We start from the raw sequence: 20,140 nt of genomic DNA on the forward strand, positions 1-20,140 counted from the left end.
AATGGAGGCGGTCGGTCTGCACTGAGTCCACGGCAAAATACAGCATGCCGCAAAGATCACGGCGATCACGGAATCTGCAATACAAATCTGCCAGTGTAAGCTTACGAGACAACCTTGCTTCAATAGGGCTTGAGATAAACTCCCCCTCTGCAGCCGCTAGGATCCAGCAATTGTTGTGATAGAGGATGTCACAGAAAATCATGTGACCGCTGTAGCACCAAAGCTCATTCTCCAGGCATGGGTGCTCACGTGACGGCGCCATGATGCCAGGAGTTTGGGAACGTGACGCTGCAACAGTTCCCCGATTTCCTGTGACATCACCTGTCACAATTATTGCCGGGACCACAGCGGGGCTGCAGCACTGGATCCCAGCGCCTGCGGAGGGTAAGTATATCTCAGTTTATTATTTTAATGCAGGCAGCCCTATTGAAGTGGGGTAGTCCGGTAACTAGGCGACCTCTGTAAAGGGGTTTTAGCCGAACAATGAGTTAGCCCTTCAGGTATCTCAGCAGTCTCACTGAAATCAATAGGACGCTGACCACACCTGTTCGGTCGGTCTCCACGAAGAAGCCATCTTTGGAGTGACAGGAGAACAGAATATGGGAGTCTCGTTCTCGAGATTGTTGGGAGGGAGGTGGGAGGGTCTCAGCAGCGAGACCCCCGATGATCAGCAAGTTATAACTTGTTATTCTGGTAAAGTCCCTTTAAGTATGTAGAACCGAAATAACGTATTTATTCTGTTTCTGGACGGTCATAGCTGTTCGCTGTTAAAGCATTCCTAGCCTATCACAGTCTGCGCAGAAGATGGGATACAAACCTCTTCGGCAAAGAGTGACAGCTAGAGATGAGCGAGCCTACTCGTTTCGAGTAATTACTCGATCGAGCACCGCGATTTTCGAGTACTTCCGTACTCGGGTGAAAAGATTCGGGGGGCGGCGTGGCGGAGCAGGGGGTAGCAGCGGGGAACCCTCTCTCTCTCCCTCTCCCCGCTGCAACCCCCCACTCACCCACGGCGCCCCCCGAATCTTTTCACCCGAGTACGGAAGTACTCGAAAATCGCAGCGCTCGGGCGAAAAAGGGGCGTGGCCGAGTAGGTTCGCTCATCTCTAGTGACAGCGAAGATGCAGAAAACCCTCATCTGTATGTATAATATTGCTACCCTATCATGGCAGATTATATTAGAGGGGCCCAGGAGGACCACTATAAGGGTCTTTTCCATTACACAAAAGGCAATGCATTTCGCTGTTGTGCCAACAGCTTCGTCAGGCCTGAAACGCGTTGTCGGTCTATTTGTAAATAAAGGCCTTTATACTTGCCTTCCAGGGTCCTGCTGGGCGCTGATCGGGGGGCTCCAATATCATCGGGCTTCTGCCAGTTATTACATACACATTCAATGCTGTGCTGAGTACAACCAGCTGATTACTTTTGGCTTTTTCTATCACTTGCCAACAGGTATAAATATTGTCACATTTAGACGGGACAGTATTTATACCTGCAACGGTCGTTCGCGCTCGTGCAGAGTGTTTCTACAGGCAGAGATCACCGCGGGAATGCGGGCTTCTCGCTCAGCAAAGTGAACGAATAGTAAATTATTTTTTTTGCACTTACACGGAGCGATTATCGCTCAATTTCATTCATTTGAACGCATTGTGAGCGATAATCGTCCCGTGTAAACGGCCCCTAAGGGGTTTACCTTACATAGCTATCCCATCACAACATACCTTAACAAGCAAAAGGATTCTATACAGCAAAGTTACCGAAAACAGTATAATGGTGCGCTCGTACGGGGCCGATTTCCAGCGGATATCCCGTTGCAGATCAACCACGGAATGCCTGTCTCCAAACACGCACCATTTGGCGCGGGTTTTGAGATGAGCTTCATCGCAAATTTCTGTGCGGACTTCTCCCTTTATTGAGAGGGGGTGAGATCCGCAGCAGAGATGGCGACATAATTGACATGTCACGGATTTGTATTCTGCGCCACAAGTCCATTTCCGCACAGGTTTTTACGTGGGTTATTTCCGCAGCTTGTGGACAAGGTTTTCAAAATCTCGTTCCACTTTGCCGCTACTGTACATGCAGCAGAATTTCTGTGTGGGGGGTCAGCATGGAAATTCCACCCAGCATAAGTGTCACTTGATTACTATCCTGACTATCGCTACTGAAGCAATAATCCTCATTATTATTTTAGAAATACTCCAGCTCATACCAAGGTCAAAGTTGTTGGAGTTGAGAAGAAACTCTGGCAGGTAGAAAAATTCCGGAATGAGTTCCTTCACATCAGCCATGTTGTGTTTGGACGCAGAATACCAGGCCTCGCGCACGCTGTGAAACATCCGATCCGCCAGATCAAAGTGGCCGCCCTACGATGGAGAATATAGGTGGGTGTCAATATTTGTATTCTAAACCCCTTTCCCCAAAGACCACGGATACATGGATCAGACAGATCTGGTAAGGCAGAGGACGTATATGGATGGCAGATAGGACAGTTTGTAGCAGTATTCCAGATCATACATACCTGAAGCCTGAGGAAGATCTGCGTAAACGGCTCCATACGGACTAGATAAGAGGCTACAATCATAGCAGAGCTATAATGGGTCCCGTAGTGATAAGCTGGCGTCTCACCTGCAGAACACGAAGGCAATGACACATACTGAAGAGTTTCCAATACGGCAGAGCCCTAATAAACCAATATGACAGTAAAGGCCCATATCAACAACCCTCTTGGCCAGCGTTAGGTCTCGATAGATGGGGAAAAAATAACTTTTAGACCCGATTCGGTCTTGCCAACTTTGACCAATATTACCGACTTTGTCAAAAAACCAAATAAATGATCTATGCGATTACTCTCGCTACCGTCATCCGTGTCTACTTGTGCTACATTACAGAACTGGATTGTCCATATCACAGCATGGTCCCCAAGACATAACTGAGAGTAAATAAAAGTAAGCATAGGTATCTGTTAGTAGCAGATTGATCGGTATGGTCTGGTGTATAGGAAGATTCATCATTAAGGGGTTTATTAAAGATTACTAAAAAAAAAATGGCTGCCCTCTTTCAGAAACACTGGACCCTCGGCCGTCTCGGATACTACAGTTTTGCCGCATGTAAGTGAATGGGCGAGAGCTGCAACCCAAGACAGGTTATGATATGAAGTGGTTATAGGCGCAGTCCCTTTTTCTCCTGTTCTTAAAGGGGCAGACGAGATGTGATGCTGAGCACGACGACTCCGCGGTTATTAATAAATCCAGCATACAATTAACAGGTTTCGGGCTGTTACGCCCCTTCCTCAGTACTTAAGCTGGTGACACACTATACATATAATGGGGGAATAGGTTGACAAATAGGGAGATACTAACATATTGCCTAGGCATGTTTTACCATGCGCCCAGCTATGTTTCTATGTACCTAGACATTATTTTTAAGTTATTAGCTCAAACTCTGAGCGGATTTATCTTACCCTGTTTCCCCGAAAATAAGACAGTGTCTTAAACCTTTTTGAACAAAAATTAATATAACATTTTTACATGTATAGCTGCCTGGACACTATTTAAATTGACCTTTTTTAATTAACTGTTAGCAGGGCTTAAAGGGGTTGTCCCGCGATGACAAGTTAAGTTAAACACTTCTGTATGGCCATATTAATGCACTTTGTAATATACATCGTGCATGAAATATGTGCCATACAGAAGTTATATACTCACCTTCCCTGCGCTGGCGTCCCCGTCTCCATGGTGCCGTCTAATTTCAGCGTCTAATCGCCCGATTAGACGCGCTTGCGCAGAAGGGTCTTCTCCCTTCTGGTCGGGCCGGGCACGAGCGGTGTTCTAGCTCCGCCCTTTCTATGCGTCATCGCGTAGCTCCGCCCAGTCACGTGTGCCGATTCCAGCCAATCAGGAGGCTGGAATCGGCAATGGACCGCACAGAGCCCACGGTGCACTATGGGAGAAGACCCGCGGTGCATCGTGGGTGAAGATCCCGGCGGCCATCTTGGAGGAAAAGAAGGAAGAAGTTGCAGAGAGGGGATTCGGGTAAGTAAAAATTTTTTTTTAAATTTCAACACATCCCTTGAGTTTGTCCTGCGCTGAACAGGGGGCCTATGCAAAAAAAAAAAAAAAAAAAACCCGTTTTGGCGCGGGACAACCCCTTTAATTTTGGAGTAGGGCTTATATTTCAAGCATCCTCAAAAAGCCTGAAAAATCATTTTGCATTCTCAAAAATTCTGGAAAATCATGCTATGTCTTATTTTCAGGGTATGTCTTATTTTCAGGGAAACACGGTATTATTTAATATCATTTATTTGAGTTTTTCCCCTTTCAGCTTTGCTTTTTTCCCCAATTGCTCCTTTCTATCATATACAAATGTTAATGTTTGTGTGACCACGATGTTAATATCTCCCTATTTGTCAACATATTCCCCCATAATTTGTATAGTGCGTCAACAGCCTCGAAACGGATTGATGCTGAATTAATAAACAGAGGATTAAAGCTTAACATCACATCTCGTGCCTCTGTAAGGCAGGGAAGGGATTGAACCTACAACCTCTTGGTTCTTATAATCACTTTATGTATTTACAGGCCCCCCTGGAATGGTGTGACATTTCAGGCTGCATGATATCCGTTGTAATGAGCACCAAGGGCACTTTCCATATGTGTAGTCCTATAATCAGACATGCTAACAGCATATGAGTATCTGCTCAGAGGGATACTCACAGCTATGGTTCCAGAAAATGCTTGACCAAGTTGCTTGGCACATCTATAGACAAAAGTCTGCACTGGGGCATGGCTGACAGTATCTACATAATGGTAACTCCAAATACCCACCATTGGGATCTTCCCAATCCTTGTAACGCTTCTTATACTGTGCCAACCGGTCATCGGTTTGGGCTCCCATTGGCTTGGCAAGGTTTCGAAAAGTCTTCGGATGTGTCAAGTCCAGTTCCTTCAATAGGATATTAGAAGTAAACTTTATTAAAACTGCATCAATAAGAGAGAAAGTTTTGCTACAATGTTTAAGTGGTTGAGTTCCCTCAAGACAAGTCAAGTCATAACACATAAATCTTAAATTTGGTTTACATCTCCGAAGAGTTAACCCTTTCCAATCCACTGTCTGACGTCTAAAGACCTTATGACTTAAGGCTGTACAGCTCCGATGTTGGAAAACGTCTGTTGAGGTTCTCTTACTGTATATTGCCAGCCTCTATGCTGTCGGAGCCTATCTAACGTGTCAGCTCATGCAGTACTGGCTTTAGCCAGCAGATAGCGCTGTTGTATAACGGCAGAAAAAGAGTAAGCCCCCTAGGAAAACCAGGATACAAATTGGATTAGAAAGGGTTAAACAATGCAACTTGTAGGATATATGAGGCTGCAGAAAAGTGTTTTTAGAATCTATCCAGCTTCTGAGTTCTGGTGGTATTAAAGATCCCAGGCTCCAAAAGAGGACAACTACCTGTGGCAGCCGCAGGGGTCATCAGCGGCTCAGGATGAGTAGACTCTTCCTATAAAGGGGCATTACTAACTAGTCCAATCCAGCTTGTAGATTCCTGCAGTCCATGAAGTTGGCAGAAAGCTGGATCCTCTTTATTGGTTTCATATAAAGCATATTCATCTTCTAATGTTCAGTCCAATTTCAATACTCGACTAATTCTTCCGGCTGCAGAGAATTTCCTACAATTGTATCCCATCTAGACAATCCTCTGTGCGCTAAATGTATCAGTAATACAAACCGCTCCCTCTGGATAGTTTGCTACAATGTATCAATGCAGTTAAAGTGTCTAAAGTCTGGGAGTGACATCACACTTGTAGATGTAGAAGTTCCCGTGGCAGACAGATGACCTCATTAAGGCTGAAAGCAGAACACTAGCGCTGGGTTCACACGGGGCGGAAATGCCACGGATTTGCTGCGTTCAGCCATTGCAGATCCGCAGGACAAAAAAACCCGCTACGTTTGCAGTGCAAGCCAAAGTCAATGCGTTTTGGCAAAAAGCTGGTCTCACAGAATGGAATTTGTCCGCAATGCGGAATTGTTGTTGCGTCGCGGTTTTTAAAGATGCCGCGTGTCAATTCTTTTGACTTTTTCGCAGCGTTTTTTTCTCCATAGGCCTCCATGTACGCAGACAAATGCGCACTAAAAAAACGTCGGAAATAGTTTAAAAACCGCTGCGGATTTAAAGGCATGTCTTTTCCGTGCAGAAAAAACACACATAATACGCGACAATAAACACAAGATCAAATTAAGCTAGTCAGCGGTTTTGCCTCCAAATCCACCCCATTTTAACCCTTTGCAATCCAATTTTGGATTCAGGGTTTCCTAGGGGGTTTTCCCTTTCAGCCATTATACAATGGCGCCATCTGCTGGCTAGAGCCAGTACTGCGGTATGTGACATGCTGGAGAGACCCCCCCGACAACAGAGCGGCCAGTAATCTACAGTAAGAATACCCTGCCGGACATCTTCCGACATCGGAGCTGTACAACCTTCATTTAGAATGTCTTTAGACGTCAGACAGTGGATTGGAAAGGGCTAACCCAGCCTAGGGGCTGTCGATGGGCAGCAGCAGTAAGAGTTGCAATCTCATGCTGCTGCCCACTGCAATGCATGTCAGTTAGGGCTCATACGACTACATTTACTGCTTATTACACGGTCTCTGTCTGTCCATGTGATATGTGGTAACTCGCAGACATTAGCATGTCGGAGTTGCGTTATACACGTGCGCAAAAAGAATGCAGCATGTTCTATCTTGCCGCATACAAGCGACAGAGCCCATTGTTCTCTATAGGCATGTATATACGCACTTACATTATGTATGGGCGGTGTGTATACGCACCGTCATGCCAAACAAACAAAAAGAAAAACTGATGTACTGCGCATGACAGCGTGCGCGAGAATGCGGTCCCGCGCAGTACAATTTTGCCGCCATACATGGCAGCATGTAGGGTCACAGTCGGCTCCACAGCTGTAAAAACACTGGAGGGACCCCCGCAGCTTTTTACGCTTCCGTCTGCGTGAGCTCGGCCTAAGGAACGCACTACGAACGGTTCAGAAGGTGAGCTTTAGGAATCCACCTATAGCAACTGTTTTAGAAATGCTTACCTCCGAGTCATAATCTGCCAGGATCCATGGGAAGACGGGGTACTGCATGAGATCATTGTACGAGCGGCCCGCCAGAGTGTTCAAGTGCATCAGATACTGGAAATTGCTGATTTCTCCTCTCTGAATAGACAGAAGAGAACAAGATTAGACACAGCGGAGAGGCGAACTTTCAGGATTGACGATTTTCTGGAGCTTATCTCTAAGGTGTTGCTGCAGAGAAAGGAGTTACAAGTAAGATGCCAGCCTGGAGCCCAGATCTGTGCACCATGCTGGGCAACGCATTGTATGGATGCCAGTGCTAACAAGCTCAAAGCCATCCCCGCAGGGCATTACGTCTTATTCTCCAGAAAACAACATGCGCAAGAGAGAATGGAACGACGGATGATACATGTGCGGGAAGCTCCAGGGTCTATATAGGGTTAATGCACGGACAGAGCAGACAGTCCATGATAATAAGCGTGCTGCACACATGGAATAAGGCTGCCTTCACTGGGCGAGAAAATCGGGCGAGATTTGTGTGTTGCGAGACGCACACATACGAAACTCCATGCCGCGACTCGTTTCCTGCATGGCGCTGCGATGCGATGCAGGAAACAAGTCGCGGCATGTTCTATCTGGCTGCGATATCTCGCGTCGCACCACCCATTGTTTTCAGTGGGGCCAGTGGCAGAATGACAGCATGCGCTAGGTGCATGCAATGCAATGGAGACAATGGGAGAAATTCCACGATCCTCCGCCACAGTTGACAGCTGCGGCGGAAGATCGCTACATCCTTCAAGTGATGCAAGGCACTTTTGTGGAGCGCAATATGGGGCTCTGTGATTCACCCTCCCGTATCCCGCGTTTGCCAGTGTGACGTTAGCCTAAAAATACAGAATAATAAGAGGCAACACTATACAAATCCACAAATATGTGGTCTTCATGGCTAGACCTTCCAGGCCTTATTGAGGCGTAGGGATCAGGAGGGCTTCTGTATTGGGATATTGACTGTTTTATTCTTTGGTTGACCAAATATAATATTTTGCTCTCTTTTGTATATCATGTATACCGGTGCCCTATAGGTGCCCGGGCATTCTACAGGGGCATCCGGAATCCATACTGTATTATAGAGCTGGATGTGCTCTCTCACGGCAATGTGCTATAGTAAGATACCTCTGTAATATGGCATGTGAAGGACCGTGCCACATAGAACACTGAAGGCATACAGAGGTACATTATGGACCCATAGACTTCTATGAGTGCAACATTACAGATCCATACAACCCGTAATACAGCCATGTGCATGGAGTTGTAATATTAGATATGCCAATTCATGCTTCTGGTGTTGGAAGAGTGTGGAGCATCAGGTAGTGCTGGACACTAAAATACTAGAATAAGGGCTCCTGGACACTGGCGAGGGTGATATCAGGGTGCGATCCGCGGCCCGATATCGCCCTCGCAATCCTTCTGAAAAATCCTGGGTGCGAGGCGTTTTTACATGGAAGCAGCCTCAGTGGGGCTAAAGGAATCCCTGCTGCAGCTGTCACAACCACGGCAGGAGGTCGCGATCTTCTCCCATTGATTTCAATGGGGCCGATGCTGCTGCTGCTGGCCCAATGGAAAACGTGGAAACCCCTGGATGCGAGGTGTTTTTATTTGTAAACAACCTCGCATTCCCTGCATCCCCACCGCAACTGTCACAGCTACGGCAGGAAATTCCTATATTCTCCCAATGTTTTCAATTGGGCCGGCCCCATTGAAATCAATAGGAGAAGGCCGCTGGAAGAATCCCCTGCTGCAGCCGTTTCAGTCGCAGCAGGGGATCGTGATGTTCTCCCATTGAAAACAATGGGCGATATCGCCAAAACAAAGAACATGCTGCGATTTGTTTTCTGCAGTGCTATGCAGAAAAAACATCACAAATGCGAATGAACCCCTTCAAAAGAATGGGTTTCATATTTGCGCGTCTCCCAGCGCACAAATCTCGCACCACTTTACCGCCAGTGTGAAGGAGCCCTAAAAAGAGGTTTTCTTCCCCCCAATACAAGGCTACTAAAATGTTGTCCTCTTATTTACCTCCCATCTCTGTGTAACAGACTTTTCTCCGACCAAAGTGCTGAGAAGGCCAGACCTAGAAGACAGCCGCAGGAAAGGAAGACATTAGAGAATGGTGTATGAACTGCTCGAGATTGGGCTCAACCCCAACAACTTTACAATGAGAAGATCAATAATTTGGAAAGTGAGAAAATCTGAACAAATGTCACAATGCAAATTACAAAACCTTTAGAAATAAGTCATTTTCTAGGATACAAAGTATCAACATGAATATAATGTGATTGCATAAAACAGTAGATTATCTCCTTCTGTCAGCTGGCTTGATATATGCTAGGTTCATACATAAGTCAGCAAGCTGATGGGTGGGCTCTGCTGTGACGTAGTACGAGATCTGATTACAATGTAGTTCCACTTATGATTTACAATGACGTTATCCATTTCACAGTTTTCCTTTCATACTTAAGGGTCCATTTACACGCAAAGAGGATCGCTCAAAATTCATCATTTTTCATTAGTAGCTAACTAGCTTCATTTGCATGTGTTTAGAGAACAGTGGGTGGTCTGTTCTCCAAATACATCACTATTGTTCTCCAGTGGGACAGCAGCAGAAACAAGGTCATCAGCACTGCCCGCGGAGAACTCAGCGTGCGGTCCCTGCTTTCAGGGACGCCGGGTTTTAAGCTGAGCGGAACTCAGCGATGGATGAAAAGTGCTGTGATGTGCAGTGATGAACGATGGGCGGCACACATTTACACACAATGGCTATAGCTCACTTTCGCTCGTTTGGATGAATTTTGAGCAATAATTGTTGCGTGTAAAAAGGCCTTAATGCAGAAAAATCACAACGGTCAACAAATCGCAGTTGATGGATCTGTAATTCTTATGACTTGTTGCTATTTAGCAAACTTAGAACATAATAGGAACTGACTGTGTGTCTGACCAGCTCATTAACATCCTAATATCACCTGCCACCAGGATCCTACACATGAATATTCACACTCCTCATGTAATCAGGCCACTTCATTGTGTTCTTCATGTGTTCGAGAGGATTAGCAGATTGTAACAGCAGACAGATCGAGCAAATTAGGATCTCTGTTTTTAACTTCTAGAAATGACTAATTATGCAAAAGTGATAACCAGAAATGAAGACGTGCTGGTTGTATTCTTTGAATTACTCTCAGCTCCTAGAAGATGTGTCATTTCACTGCAAACCTTGACCTGTGGTTCCATCTGTAAATGATTGGAGTTGTGGTGATTAGATGAACATTCTTGTCACCGGAGGTCCTAAAAGTGGTTCCCCCCTTGGCCTATAAGAGGCTCTCGGAGGCTCCTTGTGTGTAGTGACCTCTTCTTCCGCTTGTGTAGAGCTTGTTGGCCACTAGACCCCACACCGACGCAGCGAAGAGATTTCACCAAGTTACCAGAGTCTGAGAGGGGCGCATTATTGGGATGTGAGAAGCTGGAGGGTCGTATCAATAAATTGTCCCCCACCGGCCGTTCTGACCAGACAGTTAGGAGGTGTTGGGACCAGTGGATGTGTGAGGGCACACAAGGTGACCGGCTCAGGATGCCCCCTACAGACCACGAGTGAGAGGAGCATCTGACCAGACTGCTAGGAGGTGTTGGGACCAGTGGACGTGTGAGGGCACACAAGGTGACCGGACTCAGGACGCCCCCTGTAGACCACCAGTAGAGAGGACCGTCTGACCAGACTATTAGGAGTTGTTGGGACCAGTGGATATGTGAGGGCACACAAGGTGACCGGGCTCAGGACGCCCCCTACAGACCACCAGTAGAGAGGACCGTCTGACCAGACTGTTAGGTGGTGTTGGGACCAGTGGATGTGTGAGGGCACACAAGGTGACCTGGCTCAGGATGCCCCCTACAGACCACGAGTGAGAGGAGCATCTGACCAGACTGCTAGGAGGTGTTGGGACCAGTGGATGTGTGAGGGCACACAAGGTGACCAAGCTCAGGACGCCCCCTACAGACCACCAGTACAGAGGAGCATCTGACCAGACTGCTAGGAGGTGTTGGGGCCAGTGGACGTGTGAGGGCACACAAGGTGACCGGGCTCAGGACCCCCAACAGACCACCAGTACAGAGGAGCGTCTGACCAGACTGCTAGGAGGTGTTGGGGCCAATGGACGTGTGAGGGCACACAAGGTGACCGGGCTCAGGATGCCCCCTACAGACCACCAATAGGGAGGATTATCTGATCGTCTGACAAGCACAAGCATCTCCTACTGTTTAGTCATCCACCATCAAGAGACAAGTAGCACCATCGTTACACCACTGTGTCTGTTAGAACCATTTCCAGGCTCTTACTTGAAGGATATTTGGTCACACAACGCCTATTACATGTACGATTTTTGACACCCACCCACAGTCATCTTCATTTGCAGCAGTGTCATCAACTCGAAAACTGCACTTTTACGTAGTGGAACCACGTTATTTTCAGCGACAAATCTAGGTTTAGTTTGGGTGAACACCTCAATCTTTGCTGTGGAGCGGCACACTGCCCCCTGCTGGTGTGATGCTCTGGGGGTCCATCACATATGACAGTCAGTCACCTCTAGTAGTGGTACAGGGGCCAATGACGGCTCAGCAATATGTTCAGGACATCCTGCAGCCACATGTGTTCCTCTCATGGCGGCATCCAAGAGGCATCAGGATAATGCTCGGCCGTACACACAAGGGGTCACAGGAGCCCCCACAACATTGTCACACTTCTGTGGCTGCGCAGTCGCCAGATTGATCTCCAATAGAACATGTGTGGGACCATCTGGGACAACAACTTCGACAGCCTACAAGTTTGCACGATTTGCCGCAAGACACCATATGGAACCTGTAGAGTTCCCATTGCCCGCCCGTATCACATCTTGCACCCAAGCACTAGTGCCTCCATGCCTGTCTGTATCACATCTTGTATCCAAGCTAGAGGTGGTACAACAGGGTACTAGAGCCTCCATGCCTGCCCGTATCACATCTTGTATCCAAGCTAGAGGCGGTACAACTGGGTACTAGAGCCTCCATGCCTGCCCGTATCACATCTTGTATCCAAGCTAGAGGCGGTACAACTGGGTACTAGAGCCTCCATGCCTGCCCGTATCACATCTTGTATCCAAGCTAGAGGTGGTACAACAGGGTACTAGAGCCTCCATGCCTGCTTGTATCACATCTTGTATCCAAGCTAGAGGCGGTACAACAGGGTACTAGAGCCTCCATGCCTGCCTGTATCACATCTTGTATCCAAGCTAGAGGCGGTACAACAGGGTACTAGAGCCTCCATGCCTGCCCGTATCACATCTTGTATCCAAGCTAGAGGCGGTACAACAGGGTACTAGAGCCTCCATGCCTGCCTGTATCACATCTTGTATCCAAGCTACAGGCGGTACAACAGGGTACTAGAGCCTCCATGCTCCCCGTATCACATCTTGTATCCAAGCTAGAGGCGGTACAACAGGGTACTAGAGCCTCCCTTCAAGGGGTCAGTTCTGCACAATAAATTCTCCTTTTGCTCTGATCATGTAATCACTAGAGATGAGCGAGCATACTCGATCGAGCATTGTCCTGAGCGAGTATCTCCCAGCTTGGAAGAAAATGTTCGGGTGCCGGCGCGGGTGAGAGGTGAGTTGCGGCCATGAGCAGGGGGGTACGGGGGGGGGGGGGGGGGGGGAGAGAGAGACCTCCCCTCCGTTCCTCCCCGCTCTCCCCCGCCTGCCGAATCTTTGCTCCCGAACCGGCAGGTACTCGCTCATCTCTAGTAATCACTTATAACAATGTTACAATCACACAGAGAAAGTTTCATTCCATTCCGAGTATCTCCCCGCTCGGCAGAGAAGGTTGAGGTGCCGGCGCGGGTGACAGGTGAGTCGCGGCAGTAAGCAGGAGGGAGCGGGGAGGGGGAAAGGGGAGAATCTCCCCTCCGTTTCTCCCTGCTCTCCTCCGCCGCTCCCTGCCCGCCGCCGGCAGCCGAACCTTTTCTCTCGAGCAGGCAGGCACTCGCTAAGGGCAATGCTCGCTCGAGTAATTGCCCTTAGCGAGTATGCTCGTTCATCACTAGTTACGAGTGCAAATTCCACTTAACAATCAGCAGCAGTTAACCTGCTTGTTGGCGGTTTCCAAGAAGCAAAAGATGCACCGGATAAAAATGGCCTTAGAGGTTCAGAACCTGGCCGTGCTGCGGTGTACAACGGGGGAAGGGAAGCCCACCGCCCCCCCCCCCCGATGGCTAGAAGTATTAAGACACATTAGTGGTTAAAAAATTCATAATCTAGAAAATGTTCAAGGTTTTTTGTGTTTTTCTATCTGCTCTTTAGTAAAAGGACGCCTCTGAGCGCTCGGTAATTGTCAGAGAGGCACCAGGAGTCTCCTGTTTGTCCTCTTCATGTTTTCCTGACAATAAAATTACTGGTTTCCAAGATAATTGCAGCAAATGTAAGTGTTTGATGACTATGGGGACAGAGGAGCGCGTCTCCACCGCTGCAATGTGAAGCTTCAGAAAGGGTTTCAACTTAATTCACTTTTTTTGTCCTCATTTAAAAAAATGTTTAATCGAGCAGAAGAGGTTTAGTTTAATCTGCAAAACAAAACTAGATTTTTAATTAAAAATTATCTATTTAAAAGTCTAATGGTGGGCAAGATGACAGGCCAAGTATGGAAAAGAAGTAGCCAAGTAATTTAAAGGGGCTCTGCCTGTAGGAAAAAAAATAATCTATACTTGCCTATTCCTTCCCCATTAGTCTACTTACCTCATATTCTCCCCTCCGATCTTCTGCAGTCCAGGGGGTCGGGTCACCTCCAGCTGGCTGATTCTTCTGCTTCTGGTGACGAAGCATCAATTTACAGGCATTCTTCTGCCTGTCTGGCAATGTACTCAACATCACTGGTCACAGCCTATCAGGGAGTACCGAGCTATTGCAGAGACTGCTCATGCGCGCTGTCTCTGCAATAGATCAGCATTCCTTCCTAGCTACTGAACACTATATCACAGGGATGTAGCATACATTGGCGGGCAGGAAGAAGAATGCGAGGAATGTGTGCTTCATCGCAGGAAGAAGAGGATCTGGCCAGCTTGCGGTGAGGTGACTGGGGGAACTGCAGAAGATCAGAGAGGAGAAGGAGTCAGCCTGGGGAGGAATAGGTAAGCATTAGTGATGAGCAAGCGTACTCGCTAAGGCAAACTACTCGAGCGAGTAGTGCCTTATGCGAGTACCTGCCCGCTCGTCTCTAAAGATTCGGGTGCCAGCGGGGGGCGGGGAGGAACGGGTAGGAGATCTCTCTCTCACTCTCTCCACCCCCCCCCCCCCCCCGGCTTACTCCCTCAACTCACCACTCTTCCCCGCCGACACCAGAATCTATAGAGACGAGCGGGCAGGTACTCACATGAGGCACTACTCGCTCGAGTAGTTTGCCTTAGCGAGTACGCTCGCTCCTCTCGAGTAAGCATAGAATATGTTTTTTTTAATGATAAAACCCCTTTAAGGGTCTGCTCACATCTGCATTGCAGCTTTATAACAGAAGCAACAATACACTGTCGGACCTGTTCTGCAGCGGATACGGATAGCCACATGATGTTCTAGAAAGAGGCTCCAAAAGATATTAACATATACCAAACCCTTCCGGAGCTTAGTCCCATCTGTATGTCAGAAGTCCCAACCCTTTTAGGTGCTCTCCTTAAGGAGAAACAATACCCTTCCTGACCCATGTCACAGGCCTCTCACTAGTCAAGAAATCTGCCGCACTGATAAGGTGCAATCACCCCGAAGCTGCTGTCTGTGTATGGTTATTCTGTGTTAAACTCACAATTCCCAGTCATTGTTACAAGGCTTGTTTAAAAAGTCTAACATTGAATGCTGCCTTCCAATAGGCGGCGCTGCAGAGGTATTGTTCCATCTTCCCATTTGCAAGTTGCAGTGACAGGAGTCAAGGCCACTTCATATGCAGCAGGAGTCAGCAGTGCTGTCCAGCCGACACCCGCCTGCAACACCCGGGATCCGAATTATCTCACATCCCAGATGTTTAACCTCTTAGTTGCAGGTTCTAAATGGTTAACCCAGTCTCACATAAGCGTATGGTTATTGCGTGTTGCGCACACAATTTTCCTGTGCGCAACATGCGATTTCATAAATCAGTGAAAAAATATATTAAAAATAAACCCCTATGTCACAAAAAAAAAATGCAGCAAAAATTATTTTAGTAGTTGAAGAAAAAAAAAAAATAGGGTCTTAAAACCAGCATATAAGTTAAATCACTTACAAGTTGCTGGTCCTTTAAGACCGAACCCCCCTGATCCTTAAAGGGGTTGTCCCGCGAAACAAAGTTGGGTTATACACTTCTGTATGGCCATATTAATGCACTTTGTAATGTACATTGTGCATTAATTATGAGCCATACAGCAGTTATTCACTTACCTGTTCCGTTGCTAGCATCCCCGTCTCCATGGTGCCGTCTAATTTTCAGCGTCTAATCGCCCGATTAGACGCGCTTGCGCAGTCCGGTCTTCTTCTTTTCTGAATGGGGCCGCTTGTGCCGGAGAGCGGCTCCTCGTAGCTCCGCCCCGTCACGTGCTGATTCCAGCCAATCAGGAGGCTGGAATCGGCAATGGACCGCACAGAAGACCTGCGGTCCACCGAGGGTGAAGATCCCGGTGGCCATCTTTGCAAGGTAAGTAAGAAGTCATCGGAGCGCGGGGATTCAGGTAAGTACTATCCGGTTTTTTTTTTAACCCCTGCATCGGGTTTGTCTCGCGCCGAACGGGGGGGGGCTATTGAAAAAAAAAAAAACCCGTTTAGGCGCGGGACAACCCCTTTAAAGGATTAAATAATGGATCACGTCATTGTAATACAACCAGTGAGGTTTCACCTGTAATACTATACATATCTAGTAATGTAAAAAAGATGTAACTTCTATAAAGACGCATGCACACATATATTACCCCTGCTCCACGCTGGTATTCGGACGCTGCCCTGAAACAGACTCTGAGCTGTCTGTCAAAGATGGTACAACTGCCAGGAACCTGCATTGTGGGGGGAAAAGTGACCAAATTAGTTGTATGTTCTCTATATCTTTACCCATTCTTCTTCTAGCGTGAAGGCGGTGGAGCGACCCCATGTGGTGTATGTAGACTAGATAATGCCACTGGAGTCCCACCTGGGGGCTCGATGAGGACCTACATCCAGACGTGCCACCAACCAGAGTTTTGCCTGTATGGGCGGGGCATGAAACTAGATAGAACTACCGGATTGTGGCACAACCCTCCAAAAATACTTATTGAAGAAAAATTCTTATTGGACGATGTTAAAAAAAACCCCAAAAAAACAAAACGTGTTTCGAGGACAAAGCCTCTTCCTCAGCTTGGTTGGGTTAAAGCAGAACGCTAGCTCTAAGAGGATGCTTGGTCATAGAGGGACTCAACAGGGAAGACACCCCTGCTGCAGAGGATGCATGGGGGGTACAGTCCGGCTGCCATTGATGGTAGCAAACACGATTTTTAATGGGTTTTTAATTTCCTCCAACAATAAAAAAATGTTTAAAAAAATCTCTTCAACCTGTTTTTTTTTTATAAATCTTTTTTTGCACCACCCATTATTATTCTGTCAGTTTATATATGAGCTTTCTACATACCCCGTTGCCCTGAAAATAAGACTGTGTTTTATATTAATTTTTGCTCCAAAAGAGTTCACGTTTTTATATGTATAGCTGCCTGGACACCATTTAAATACATTTTTTTTTATTAAACTGTAACTAGGGCTTAATTTTGGAGTAGAGCTTCTAGTTCAAGTATCCTCAAAAATCCTGAAAAATCGGTCTGCATCCTTAAAAGAATTCTGAAAAATCATGCTATGGCTTATTTTAGGGGTAGGTCTTATTTTCAGGGAAACAGGGTATTCACCATGCAGATAACAAAACAAATCTTGACTTAGTTCCAGGGGAAGTTTATTCACATTTTTAACGCAAGGCAGCTACATGGGGGGGCAACCTTGTTTTTTTTTCTAGCACACTGCCAACTACCTAAAAGCACGTGTTTTCAAGACATTTCAAAACAATCATTTTTAGGCACGCGGGATGGATACGCTGCGGAATTTCTGGCGTACAATCTGCTGCGTTTTCAAATTGCAAGTAAATGAGTTTTATTGATTTTTTTTTGTCTACACGGAGCAGAAAACATCCGCTGTGTAATTGTTCTTGCGGAGCGCATTTTTATGTTGCGGTTTACGCAGCTTTTTCTACAGGCTTCCGCAGCAGAATTAAACAAAAAAGTAATATAAAAGCCCCCCCCTCCCACACCGAGTGCTTCCACCAGGGTTGGTTGTATTGTAGGTTTTAGTGCGGATCTGCATGTAAATTGGCATTGTCCCAACAAGCAAACGGAAATCATAATCGCCCTAAAATCCAGACAATTAGCAAGAAAAACTCCTCAAAATCTGCAACAAACAGCCCATTTCTGGACAGATTTCAGGGCGGTTTATCGACTGACCCTCCGCAGCGTGTCCGTCCCGTGTGAACATGGCGTTTCCATGGCACGCCGCGTTCACTGCACTCACCTCTGGTAAACTTTGTTCCGAACTCCCTTTTGAAAAGCGAGTAAATAGTTGCGACCATCGGCTGAGAAGACTTCAACAGCGATTGGCTATGAGGAGAGAGAAGTCCAGAGGTTAAAATAAGTTTCGGAATCAACTTCTACATAAAACTGGTAGTGAATGAAATCCGTTGTTCGGCTGCACGGAGGCAGGATGAGTTCTCAACAAGGGTCTATACATCATGGAGGTATTGTTTGGAGGTGACCTAGCTAGTTCCATCATCCATCTCTCAATGCAATCCCTTATTCTTTCAATCCCAATCATTGTTTTATAAACTTGGTAAAAACTCATACATTGATTTGAAGGAATGCTACCAGCCAATAGGTGGCGCTGCAGAGGTATTGTTCCATCTCCCCTGTTTGCAGGTCTCACAAAAGGAGAGATTTCACATTCCTTGAAACTGGACTGATTAATTATTTACTGTTATGGTCATCCCTCCCTGCTATTTATCTAAATGCTATTAATCCCAACTAGAGATGAGCGAGCATACTCGATAAGGCAAACTACTCGAGCGAGTAGTGTCTTATTCGAGTACATGCCCGCTCATCTCTAAAGATTCGGCTGCCGGCGCGGGTGACAGGCGAGTTGCGGCGGTGAGCAGGGGAGAGAGAGATCTCCCCGCCCCCTGCCGGCAGCCGAATCTTTAGAGATGAGCGGGCAGGTACTCTAATAAGGCACTACTCGTTCGAGTAGTTTGCCTTATCGAGTATGCTCGCTCATCTCTAGTCCCAACATGTCTGTGCCCATTTAGACCTAACGATTATTGCTCAAAATTTGCTTAAAAGCCATCTTTTGAGCGATAATTGTTGCGTCTAACACACGGCCATCGTGCAATTTTCGCTAACGATTTGCTCATCGTTGTCTAAACAATAGTATCAGTGGTATCCCGCTGAGAACTCAGTGCAGGGCCCTGATAAGGCACAACGATGTTCTCAGCGGGATACCACTGATACTATTGTTTCAGCTGGTATCCCGCTTGGAGAACATAGAAGGAGTATGAAGAAGACAGCGCTCTAGCTGTGTTCTGCATACCACGCTTGGAGCGCTCAGCTGGATAGCAGCTGAGCGCTCCGAGAAGACAACAGCTGTATGCAGAAGATAGCGGTCCCGCTTGTCTTCTGCATACAGCATGAACCTTCATTTACACACTTATGCATATTTTCGTTAGCCATTAAAAGGCATCATATCTACAAGATTACTTGGTTTCTCTTGCTGGGAACAATCACATCACAATGAATTCAGACATACACCGAAAAAAGCATGGTCGGAATGCGCCCAAACCGTCTAGCACAGTGTTTCTCAACTCCAGTCCTCAGGACCCCCAACAGGTCATGTTTTCAAGATGGCCTATAGTAAGATCACTGGTAGCAATGTCTGAGGCACTGACAATAATTACATCATCTGTGCAATACTAAGGAAATCCTGAAGACATGGCCTGTTTTGGGGTCCTGAGGACTGGAGTTGAGAAACACTGGTCTAGCAGAAGACAACATGGAGGGAAGCTGCATGACTGTCTAGCTAGGTTCTGAGTAATAGCAATGATCCAAAGGGTTAATAGTGTGGGATAGCAATGCCTGCGGTCTGATACTGATATTAGAAGATAGAACTGAGCTCCCCAACATATTTCACCACCTAAGTGGCGTCTTCAGGGGGATATAAGAGCCAAGACCTCATAGCTCATCCAGTCCCTGACTGCTTCACTTAGGGCTTATGACACAGTAGCAACAACCTACATAAATCAGGCTTTCCCCATATGTATTTGCATCCGTTCTAACACGGACAAGCCTACCTGTAATAGATATCTTCGTTTATGAACCTCTTTGATATCTTCATAGGCAAATATGCTGCAAGTTCTCCTTAGTTGGCTGGGCCCCTGCCTTGCTCCCCGAGGAATGATTGGCTCATGCATGCTAAAATAAGAAAAGTCCATTAGAAGCAAAGCAATGAAACTACACATCATATAACACATTTGCGTGCCGAGCCCCGGGCCCCGGGCGCGCGCCGAGCCCCAGACCCCGGGCGTGCGCCGAGCCCCAGGCCCCCGACGCGCCCCAGGCCCCCGACGCGCGCTGAGCCCCCTCAGAATAACAGTGGAAGTCCAGAAACTGTTGAGAGAGTCACTTACTTGACTGGTAGAGTTTCGATATCCCGAATTTCCCTGTTGGCTGTCAGTGTAAACCCATCAACAACATAGAAGTGTTCTTTGCCAAACAGCAGCAGCCCTTCCCCAGTGTCTAGACCTTGAACCCTTGCACAGCGATACATGTGCTGAATCTGAAAATAAAAAAAATAATACAGAAAACTCTAGATATTACAACAGTAACAACCAAGAATAATTGCAAAAAAAAAAAATGTGAAAATGCTACTTATTTTCACTTCGACGTTTCCACCAACAGGGGGTGCCATTGCATTTATAATTATAAATTGCTGA

General features: G+C 46.9%; 1 protein-coding gene across 2 annotated transcripts in view; it reads right to left on the reverse strand.

The window, feature by feature from the left end:
- Window positions 1-20,140, reverse strand: part of WDFY3 (WD repeat and FYVE domain containing 3) — a 279,283-nt gene that overhangs the window by 31,686 nt on the left and 227,457 nt on the right. For both annotated transcript variants that reach the window (XM_066574359.1, XM_066574358.1), the window contains 9 exons: window positions 19,835-19,983; window positions 19,499-19,619; window positions 17,674-17,759; window positions 16,065-16,145; window positions 9,146-9,200; window positions 7,091-7,210; window positions 4,824-4,941; window positions 2,519-2,625; window positions 2,210-2,363 (listed from right to left, as the gene is read on the reverse strand). In XM_066574359.1, coding sequence (XP_066430456.1) covers window positions 2,210-2,363; window positions 2,519-2,625; window positions 4,824-4,941; window positions 7,091-7,210; window positions 9,146-9,200; window positions 16,065-16,145; window positions 17,674-17,759; window positions 19,499-19,619; window positions 19,835-19,983 — 991 coding nt within the window. The remainder of the gene's footprint in view (window positions 1-2,209; window positions 2,364-2,518; window positions 2,626-4,823; window positions 4,942-7,090; window positions 7,211-9,145; window positions 9,201-16,064; window positions 16,146-17,673; window positions 17,760-19,498; window positions 19,620-19,834; window positions 19,984-20,140) is intronic.

Source organism: Eleutherodactylus coqui, chromosome 7 (assembly GCF_035609145.1).
Source record: "Eleutherodactylus coqui strain aEleCoq1 chromosome 7, aEleCoq1.hap1, whole genome shotgun sequence".
NCBI lineage: Eukaryota > Metazoa > Chordata > Amphibia > Anura > Eleutherodactylidae > Eleutherodactylus > Eleutherodactylus coqui.